The sequence below is a fragment of the Coptis chinensis genome, chromosome 7 (assembly GCF_015680905.1).
Source record: "Coptis chinensis isolate HL-2020 chromosome 7, ASM1568090v1, whole genome shotgun sequence".
Lineage (NCBI taxonomy): Eukaryota > Viridiplantae > Streptophyta > Magnoliopsida > Ranunculales > Ranunculaceae > Coptis > Coptis chinensis.
This window is the reverse complement of record NC_141462.1, coordinates 37038748-37050242: the sequence shown is the minus strand read 5'-3', so window position 1 is coordinate 37050242 and position 11495 is coordinate 37038748. Positions and strand designations below refer to the sequence as shown.

Below are 11495 nucleotides of genomic sequence, written 5' to 3'. Positions count from 1 at the left end.
TCATCTATATTTACTTTGAATGTGGTCATACTTTTAATATGAACTACTTTCTAATGCTCAAAAACACTAACTAACTTATTTGTACATATTTAGGATGGTTATATGTCGTTATAAAATCATATTTGAAATTTCAAATATTTAAAAAGTCACACAAATTACTACAATGGTTGTAACGCCTCAGGATTAAAGAAATATTACAAGGCGTTAATAGGACTACGTTCAATTTTAATTAATTAAAATCAATGATAAATCATCATTTTTTTTTATAAAATCCGGCATAGTCTCATTTGTATTTTCGACATTTAAAATATGTAAATCCTGTTATAGCCTAAAAATCAAAATAATACAATTCTCATTGATTCAACATTTCCAAGATATGTATATATATACTCCACTACTCCACTTTAACAACAAAATTATGGAAGTGGATATATATATATATATATATATATATATATATATATATATATAGGTTAGGCTAGAGTGCCACTCTTATCTCATACTCCCTGAATCGTCGGATTACATCCCCGATCTTAAAGGATCTAAAAGCTAAAACCTTTGGCCCAATACAAAAACAATTGGGGTATATCGGTCATTTCGCACCAAAATCTCAAATCCAAAATTTTGGTCGACTTCTTCTCCAGCCCAAACCTTCTTCTCCAGCAACCCTTTTTCTCCAGCAAAATTTGGATCTCTCTCTCCCCCATCTTCTTATCCTTACTCACTCACTCACTCCTCACAAAAATTTGGATCTAAAAGCTAAAAACGATCTCCAAATCCAAACCCATAGAAAATTGAAAATCGAGACCGAAACCGAAAATGGAAAATGGAAACCGAAAATTGAAATCAACAATGCAACACTGTCTATGGTAAGATCTAATGTTTTTTATTTTATTTTTTATTTAGATCTGTTGTAAAATGTTCAAGATATTAAATTTATATTGATTTAGATATTTTGTAAACTGTTTAATATGTTAGTAGTAGTTGGAAGAATGTGTGGATGAATGAATGTTGAATCAACTGATTGAATTTGTGTACGAATTATTTGATTGTATGTTGGAATAATGAATTTAATTTTAATTTAATTTGTAATTCAAATCGATGATTGCATTGCATTTGGATATTCAATTTATGTGTGTGTATTTGGTGAGGATATCTTGTAGTATTTTTGAACTTTGGTTGTCTACATGGGCTTGTCTACTCTTCCAGCTCTTGCACTGAAGTTGATGCATAATGGTCTGCCATCTAATATCCCAACTGCTGCTGTGGAGCGAGGGACAACGCCTCAGCAACGGATGGTAAGCATATATTAGCCAACTATTTTTTCGAAAACTCATTTCTGTTATTTTCTCTCATTTATAGAAATGAAGAAGTTTTTGTATTATCATCATTAAAACTCAGACTCTTAAATGAGTGGTGTTTCATTTACTATAGGTATTTGCGGAGGTCAAGGATCTAGTGGATGAAGTCGCATCTGCAGGTTTAATATCACCGACACTGATCATAATTGGGAAAGTTGTTGCACTATCACCTTTCTGGCCACAATCTTCTAGAGAATCGACTCCAGTGCTTGAGACTAGACAATCCTTTCGAGGCATATAGATGAAGTATTTATATTGGTCTTCATGGTGTCGTTGAGAGTTTGGTGGACAATCATTTTTCATACCAACAAGCATCTCCCCTGGATGAAGTATTACGTAGTTCTGTAAGATCGAGAGGCACAAGTATTGTGGATAGAGTGAAGAAATAAGGTTTTGGATTCTTGTATAATGCTTCATAAAGTGAATGGTGGACATCTCTCAAGCTCATTGATTTTGTAACTTACGGATCCTACAGACATTAGACAAATGTAGCCGTAGCCAGAGAAATTGTATCATTAAAAGTGGTTCCACATGAAGTGTTCAAAGGTGTTTGTTCCCCTTCAACATATATACTCGGATCTTGATATTTCTTTTTGTTTTTCAATATGATCACCTGATCCAAAATTTTGTAATGGAATGATTGTTAGGCGTTTCTTTATTTATGTGCAAATAATATCAATTTATATCGTCTAATTTGTCAACGTTATGAGAAGGTTTATGATCCTAAAAAATACTTGATACAAAAAGCATTTATATTTTTTTCTCAATAATATGAATAAGGTACAAGATAGCAAAGATGCCAAAGATCACGTTCTCGGACGATACATAAAGTTGCACCAAACCCAAATTGTGAAATGCTTGTGAAGTGCTTTCCCACATTATTGAAACAATTGCTTGCTGGAAATGCAGCTTATATAAACAATTTTATCTTTGTGCAACAATAGCACTCAATTGTGCATGCAAAGTTTTAGTAAAAAGATACTGTAAGCACTAAAATACGAGAAGGTTCAAAGTTGGTGAATAAGTGATGTCTTTGGCCGATGTTGTTGACATACTTTTTTGGCGATTTTAAAATGATATCTAGAACTCTATACGCTTCACGAGAGTTCTCTGATTCCCCCTTTGAGAGAGCACTTCGTAATGGACTTCATTGAATTTTCGCAAAGATAACTTATCCGAACTTTTAAGCTTTTTGACCGATACGATCGTCTAAATCTTTTCCGGTCGCTTAAATAACATTACATGTCCACTTTCATAACAAAATACATGAAATAAAATAAATGAAAGTTACACAAAATGAAATTACAAGATATGAGATACAACAAATTACTACTCGGTGACATTATGGACTCACATGTGGAAGAGCTTGAGTCCCCAGGCCTTCATTATGGATTGCTAGCCTTTGTTGAATGTCTTTTACTTTATCTTCCACAATGTCGAGTTAACGATATTTTCTCTATAGTATCCTTAATACATTGTAAGATATTGTTTCCTTCATTTCAGAAACATTACCATCATTTGTTGTATTTATCTCCATAGTTGTAAATAATACCGATGACTGTACCTTTAACACGTTCGTTTCAGAATGTAAACTATTCAAACTCCTGTTGATTTCCATGAAACCATTATCAAAGATGAGTTGGGAATGATCTGTTGTTGTTTGTTAACAAATTCAAGAATACAATAATTAGAAGTCAATTTATGTACGTATTAAAATGGAAATTGAATAAAAAGAAATCTTTATTTATTAAACCATTAAAACAAAAACCCTAACATGATAAAAAAAAAAATCAATAACCAATACAAAGACACTCAAACTTTACTCAAAACTAACAGAGAGGCTGACACTCCAAACCATTAAACATGATAAAAAATTGACATCTAATATAAAAACACTTTAACTTTATTCCAAACCAAGAGAGGCTGACACTCCAAACCATTACAAAGAAGACTATTGCCATAATGATTTGCGACCTTCTTGAATGCCTTTGACACCATGTAATGCATATTTAAAAAGAAAAGCATTACAATACTGGCTCCAAGTGAGGGTTTGGCCGAACCAATTCTTAAAGTTTTCCATGTACAAGTCGTACGCTGACTAATCCAAGTTCTTGCCACACAATTTAAGGTAACCAATAATCGGATACCTAGTTTCCTCAACAATGGGTCGACTCATAGGTTCCCATACAGTTCCCCATGCAGGTGGAGGCATGTCCACACTATGGTCCGAGAATGGTTGAACATCTTCCATACTTTGGTCCCTTTCATTCCATCCGCCATAAGAATGACAAGGAGGTGCATATTGCTTTGAAGGTAGCACAAATGTAGATTCAGTAGAATACTCACGAGATGGAGCATTCCAATCTCCATAAGACTAAGGGGACGCATATTATTCTGAAGGAGTAGCATAGGTGGAAGTAGTAGAGTATGCTTGAGACAACACAACGTACTAGAGCGCAACAACTAAGTTTTCAGTTGTGCTTATGCTGCAAAATAGAAAAACAAGCAACCATTGAGAACATACTTGTATTGCTAAAGTTTTTTAAATTGTTGTCTGACAATTGCTTTGAGGCTTCAGTAAAATTTTCATCTCAATTACTATAATATGTTCACATCTACCCCTTTGGATGTAGCTTGGTACATATCAGTTCATGGAAGAGTTTGCTCTACCCTAAAAGACAAGGACCAAAGATAGGTACAATCCTCTTCTAGATGACTTCAAGAATACAAAATATCTTATGATATACTTAACTCAAATATAAAACCACCACTTAACATCACATTTTTAAAAAAAATCGGCAGAGTTTCCTTTGTATTTTCAACATTTCATAAATTTAAAATCTGTCATAACCTGAAAATCAAATAATATACTTCCATAACATATATTAAAATCTCATACCTCGTAAACCCAAGTACCCAACTACTCAAATATATATTGATTCGTAGAACTAGCTACTTAACCATCTCGACCAATGCCAGTTAAGTCAAGTAACCAATACTCGAATAAAAATAATACTATAAATTATATACAAGAATTAAAATGAAAACAACATATACATCATTTCCACTTATATCATTGTTATACATAGGGGTGCAGACGGATATCCAAAAATCCAACTCCGATTCGCATTCGTATTCGAAAAATTGGATATTAATTTTAAGACTCAAGACTCAAGATTAACCCCAGTTCCATAGGCATCCTTCCAATAAGATTGTTGTGGCCTAAATAGAGGCCTATGAGGTTGGAGCATCGGGAAACACTAACTGGAATCTTTCCATCTAATGAGTTGTTACTCAAAGTGAGATATTCCAATCTACGCAAATGACCAAGCTCTTGAGGAATTGCACCTCCAAAGTTGTTGTTTTGAAGGTTTATGATCCTCAAGAAAGAGAGGCGTCCTATGTGGGGATCAGAGATATATAACCCATTAGACCTTTGGACTCAAGACTCAAGATTGACACTCTTTCATATGTATGACTACATGCAACTCCTTCCCACCTACATAAATGGTGAGAATCATTCCATGAGCTCATAACATTGGAAGGGTCTCCAGTTATTTGAGATTTGAATGCTAGCAAAGCAAGTCGGTCTGTTTCATTTCCTAAGAAGTTGGCTGTAGATAATCTAAGTACAGGCGAAAATATATAACAGAGAAGTATCACAGGGAAGATAGATAAACTGGATCCACTCCCCATTGAAACTTTAAAGAGTACGTAATACAAATAAGTCTATACTGATTTGGTGATTTCGGACAATTATGTACTGGAGCTGCATTTATAAAGAAAATAATGCAAAGTTAGAACTACTTTTCTTCCTAAACCACAAGTCTTTAGTCAACAAAATTAATTATAAACTATGACTGGAATCAATACTACAAAAGAATCAAAGAGTTGTAGAGAAAGAAGAAATGCAACTAATTAAGTTGGTATCAGTCAAAATTACCAAGATTAAAATTGAACCAACTACGATGATGTATCAATTCCAAAGAGGACGGTTGCATATTGTTGCCCAAACTTCTACTGATAAAGTAACTTCTCTTTATAGTTTATATACTAGAAATATGCTTACCAAAACCTTTCATTTTCACAAACATGGTTAACAAGCTGATCAAGGCTATAATCCTAAACACAAACACCAGAAATTGCTCACATAATTATGGACAGTGCCCGAAAGGACAATTTAGTCCAACTGAGATCAACGCAACTTTACAGTTTCACCTACAAATTCCGAACATGAAATGAGATAGTTAGAATTAATAACTCAAAGGTAGGTATGAGATTAAAACTGTAACAAAATTGATGTGGAGAATTACCGGAGTATTTAGTTACATGGATTAAACTCTTAAGAGAAAGAAGTAGCACACTAGAAATCCAAGCAAAGCCATCACCATCCTCGATTCGTGCTCACTTTTGACAGAGTTTTAGTTTGAGTTTGAGAGGAGTGCGAGAGTGGAGAAGAATGAGCTTTTCTAGCCATCAAAATTTGTGGGTTGGCAAGCTCGTGTGGGAGAGGGTAGAGTATGTAGCTCCCGTGGGAGAGGATAGGAGTAGTATTTTTTTATTTTGTTCGTCGGTTTGCAATAATTCTCCACTTTCTTTCCAATCAATCGAATCGCCACCAGCACCAATTATCTCCGACGATATCGTAATTAAAACATATCGTCGAAATATCACAATATATCAACAAATATCGTCGATACTTACACTGGTATTTATCCAAATTAATATCACGATATTTGGTACTATGATCGAAACTACCTTTCTTGACTGATATAATTGTTACTAAGATGGTTTCTTGTATGCAACTCAAGCTTCTAAACTTTGAGCAATGAGTTGGATCTATTGAGGCGATTACTTGTGTGTAAGGGACATCCAATTCCCTACGCACATGGTACGCACGCAATCCACAAGCAATGGCTCCACCAATTCGATTCGACTCCAGACACACGCATACTCACGACATCTATCAAGATCAATTCATCTCTAATGACTCATCTCCTGAAGTTATCATCTGCCACCCTCATTATTGCTATAATTGGCATCAGTCGACCTTTTAACTATCGCAACACTCAAACTACACTCTTTCTATACCATTTCAATTAACAACACAATACCAAGAACCACCACACACGTAGCTCACACATATGCATGTCCATATCATCACACGCGTCCTACCAACTATTTGCTCTCATCACCTATAAAAGCCGGCTACCCCCCCAAACTACATTGGTTTGATTCCAAAGATCATCTAAATGCTAGATATCGTGAGACATCTTTTTCCTCAAGAGGAGCAACCATTTTCATCCAACCAAACACTCTCCCTTCGATTAAAGCCTGAGCTAAGTTATCAACATTTGATGTAATATCCTGTTAATTCTCGAGGATAAAAAGAAACATTTACATTTGGGCTAGAGCGAATGTCGTAAAACTGGCAGTAAGCATGATCAAAGATTTGCCTCGTAGTAATCGATTAAGGTCGGATGTCGGTGTCAAGCCGTTGCAAAAGGCGATGATGATGACAGGTTCTGAGGTTGGCTTTTATAGGTATTGAAAACAAATAGTTAGTAGAGCACGTGTGTTATCGAAGTGAGCGACACATCCTTATAAATTGCATATCGCGTGTGTGGTGGTTCCTAGTATTGTACTGTTTGAATTGGTATAGAAAGAGTAGTTAAGGAAGTAATGATAATAATGATTTGAGTGTTGCAGTGGTTAAAGACCTTATGCTAATGATAACAATAATGAAGGTAGTCTGGTAGATGATGAAGTCACGAGACGGAGTCGACGAGTGGTTAGAGATGAACAGATCTTGATGGATGCGTGTGCCTAGAGTCGAATCGAAGTGGTAGAGTCATTGATTGCATGTGGACTGCGTGTGTACAGCGTGCATAGGGAATAGGATGTCCCTTCCACTGTGTGTGCGTGTATTTTACATTTGATTATGTATGTACGTGTGTTATGTTTCACATAATTTGGACGCATTTGTAAAAGTATGACTGGTGCGCCGATGTGGCCAGGTATGGACCGTATGAGTATGACCGAAAAAATAGTAAGCTTGAAAATTGGTATACTCACTTCTTCTTATCTTAAAAAATGGACAAAAATATCTGTTTTCCAATAATGAAATGGGACCCATCCTACTCAGCATTCAGTCAGATCATATCCACATATCCATCAATCAAAAAACCACTACTTTCTTTTCCTTTCAGCTGCCGCCAGCTGTTTCTCATCCATCACTTTTCCACCCAATTTCCCCAAAATACCTGGCCTTTATTTTATACCAAATTCCCAATCATTATTGAAACACGAGGTCATATAGGTGTGTCAACTGGTCGGTTCTCAGTGTTTTAGTGTTGTAAGAATGAAGAACTATTTAATTTTATAGTTTCGGTTCCAGTTATTTATAGTTTTTAAAATTATAGAACCATACTCATAATCATCGGTTCCTAAGAAATATTCTCGATTCTGATTATTCATTTCGGTTATGAAGACATTTATTATTTACACGCATTTTATATTGGTCTTATTAAAAATATATACTAAAAATACAAAAATAACGCAAGAATTTGTTTTTAAAATATTTATATAAGTAATGATATCATTCAATAATAAGTTAAATAAAACAATATATTTTAGGTTGTAAACTATATTTTTATATTATTTATAACATTAAATACTATGAAAACTATATATTATACTAATAAATAAAATTTAATAATATATAAATGAACGTTTTGAGTTTTTATATTATTTTTTTCAATATTTTTTATGTTAAAAGTAGAATAATGTTCGGTCCAGTTCTGGTCTGAATTTTTTTATTTAAAAAACTATTCGGTTCTAGTTTTATATAGTCCGGTTTTTAAAGGGTTCCTAAAATAAGAACCGGAACCATAATATTTTATACGTCCGGTTCCGGTTAAACGGGTACCTATCGACAATCGTAAAAAGAAGTTTTCCTTTCGAACACAAGTTTGACCCTTTACCCCAGTTTCCCGCCACCTATATATTAATCAATGCGACGGAATAAAAGAGAGAAATTAGTCTAATCATAAGACAATGGAGATTTGTCTTTCTTATGAAAGAGACGAGAACTTAATAAAGGAACCAAGATCTGAAAATTTCGGGTACCTTTATATATTTCTGTTGCTTTTATAACAAGTTAGTACTAGATTGTGATTTATTTGTGTTTGCTGGTATGGAATTTATTAGGTGTGCACATTACAAAAGGAAATGCAAGATAAGAGCACCTTGTTGTGATGAAATATTTGATTGTAGGCATTGCCATAATGAAGCCAAGGTGTGTGATTTCATTGGCTGTCTTGTTTTTTTGTGAGGTAATTAAGTAGGATGGTAATATGGATATTTGGTTATTGGACAGAATTCCATGGAAGTTTATCCACTTGATCGGCATGACCTTCCTCGCCATGAAGTTAATAAGGTTAGTCCTAGATTAGCCAACAATCCGGTTTCAGTGGAAATGTTATTATTTTAATGAGGTGAAAAGTCACTAGATAATCTAATTAAGTGCTACCATTAATCTGATTTTGTTTGTTTTCTCTCAATTATTCAGGTTATTTGTTCCTTGTGTAACACAGAACAAGATGTGAGTCTTCTATACATTAAACATGACATTATAACAAAAGAGAAAAATGGTACTGAAAATGGAGACTCAACTAGCTTATTTTTGTCTTTCAGGTCCACCAGAATTGCATTAACTGTGGAGTTTGCATGGGGAAATACTTTTGTGGAATTTGCAATTTTTTCGATGATGATGTAAGCTTTAAAAGAGTTCATTCTTAAATCTTCTTATCTCATTTATACATCAGCGAAAATGTCTGTTAACATTATTGTTTCTGCCTTCTGGTTCTAGGTGTCAAAGAATCAATATCACTGCATTGGATGTGGAATTTGCAGGTTGAGTTTGCCCGTATTCCATATACCATTTTATATCCATGTTTTGTTCCAGACAAATGCCGTGCTATCTTATTATGTGTCAATTTGAACTCAACCGACCTGTATTTATTGTTTCAGAACGGGTGGCAAAGAGAATTTTTTCCACTGTGATAGATGTGGTTAGTAAGCTGTCTATTTGGTGGATTGTATTTAAAATTTCTGCTTGGTGGGACTTATGAGAAATTTTTCTTATTCCTCGTAATATAATTGATGTTGGGGGTTTGGTATTCCTTCCTCAGGATGTTGCTATGCAAGTTCGCTAAAGAATTCACATCGCTGTGTAGAAAGAGCTATGCATCATAACTGTCCTGTTTGCTTTGAGGTAAAATTCCTACTGAAGAAAATCGTCCTTTTAATTTGTGCATTTTGTTTTAATGTTTCTATTTACAGTATGCTTTTGTTTGCGTGTGGATTGCAACTTTTTTGGTCTAGGCTCTGCTTCGTTTGAATTAAATAGCAGGGCCTTCTACCAATATATCCACAAATTAAACACCCTTGCAACATTGCAATTTAGAAACTAACTAGAGATTTTCTTTGCAAAGATGTAAGAGTCAGAAGGGCTCTATGTGTATATTAGTAACTCGAGGTCACAGGTTGTCTTAATTTATGTCTTTGTAAGTAGACAACCTAGATGAAGACTTTAATTCTAAGAAGGTTTTTTTACTTTCCAATTGTTGTTCAGTATCTATTTGATTCGATGAAAGACATTAGTGTTTTGCAATGTGGTCATACTATACATTTGGACTGCTTAAAAGAGATGGAGATGCACTTCAAGTAAGTATCTTTTTACAATTGTCAAATGAACAGCAATGCATTGTCATTAAATCTAACTTCAAAAAACGAATTCTCTAGGACATTTGAATCTGGATTAGTAATTAGTTTACGATCTTGTAGGTTAAACATCCTGTTTGCTCAAGATCAGTATGTGATATGTCTAAAGTGTGGGAAAAGCTTGATCAAGAGGTATGTTTGTGAATGCCAGAAATTGTTGTGGTATAAGCTACAACCAATTATTCTCTTTGAAGACTAGGCTTCAGATTCATCTAATATTTTATTAAAAACTGATTTCAGATCACTTCTACACCAATGCCAGAAATGTATCAGAACAAGATGGTATGGATTACAATAGAAAAACATTTATCATTGCTTTCATTTTTAGTTCTAGCCGATTTGCATCTAAAGAAAAATCTTTTTGTACTGTCAAACGCTAGGTCTGGATCCTCTGCAATGACTGCGGGACAACCTCTGAGGTCCATTTCCATATAGTCGCACACAAGTGTCTAAGCTGCAACTCCTACAATACACGGCAAACAAGAGGGAGTGTTGCTTCCTGCTCATCAACTTTATGAAAGACTGGAATGAAGGTTGTTCAATCAATTCAGCTTCTTCGCCATTTCAAGAAGTATTCTTCAAAAAAATTCTTTTTTCAAAACGGAGAAGTCAAGCGACATGGGGAGGGGATTGTAGAAGCATATGGCAACCTCACTCGTTAATTAAGTTCAGCTGTTCACGAGTGTGGAAATCCCTTGCTTCCCTACGCCATAGTTAAGAGGGTATCTTCTGTACCTTACGTACAGTTCTTATTTATATAATGCTGTATTGAATGGGTTAGGTTATGCACATTTTTTCTTGTATGCAAGGAAACGAATGCAATTTGGAGGAGAAACTAATTAGGAGGAGGTGCAAATATGAATGACAAGTGCATCTCCAAACTCAAAGTCTCACATCAAAGGAAATCACTTGCACTTTATTTAAGTATCAGTTCTCAAACTATCGGCCCTGAAGGTCTGAACGTCTCTGCATGATCAATAAAAATCAGGCCCATAAAATGAAACTTTCTGTAGAACGGCTAAATCTGCAGAATCCGTTCTTTACAGTTTGTTCGTGATTCCTTCTGTAGTAGTGAGAACTGAGATCACAGTTCATGGCTTGTAATCACCATCACTGTACAGGAACCATTTCCCATAAAAAAAAAAAAAAATTCAAATAAGAACCCTCAAAGTTATTGAGTTGCGCGTGAGTTATTCTGCTGCATGCATATTTTACTTCTATAAAAGTTGGTAATATTCAGCAGAATCAGTATAGTAATTCTCATTAGATTTGACAAGACATGCATATTTCATGGTTCACGCTATGATTATAGTTTGCTCATGAGTATTATGATGTTTAGAGTTAGACAGT

General features: G+C 34.6%; 1 protein-coding gene across 1 annotated transcript; it reads left to right on the top strand.

Moving 5' to 3' along the window:
- The first annotated feature begins 8272 nt into the window (after window positions 1-8272).
- Window positions 8273-11026, top strand: LOC147487365 (E3 ubiquitin-protein ligase RZFP34-like). Its single transcript, XM_086571220.1, has 12 exons — window positions 8273-8485; window positions 8571-8658; window positions 8740-8799; window positions 8932-8964; window positions 9057-9134; window positions 9232-9275; window positions 9393-9433; window positions 9554-9636; window positions 9997-10088; window positions 10209-10277; window positions 10386-10427; window positions 10526-11026. The coding sequence occupies exons 1-12, from the start codon at window positions 8418-8420 to the stop codon at window positions 10578-10580; spliced, it is 753 nt and encodes a 250-aa protein (XP_086427346.1). The 5' UTR covers window positions 8273-8417; the 3' UTR covers window positions 10581-11026.
- Window positions 11027-11495: the final 469 nt, after the last annotated feature.

What these genes read in the sequence shown, in the direction of transcription:
- LOC147487365 (XM_086571220.1), top strand. Translation starts at nt 8,418, where the DNA reads ATGGAGATTTGTCTTTCTTATGAAAGAGACGAGAACTTAATAAAGGAA. An exon ending in CCAAGATCTGAAAATTTCGG is followed by an intron (nt 8,486 to 8,570) that starts GTACCTTTATAT and finishes GGAATTTATTAG; the next exon opens with GTGTGCACATTACAAAAGGA. An exon ending in AAATGTATCAGAACAAGATG is followed by an intron (nt 10,428 to 10,525) that starts GTATGGATTACA and finishes GTCAAACGCTAG; the next exon opens with GTCTGGATCCTCTGCAATGA.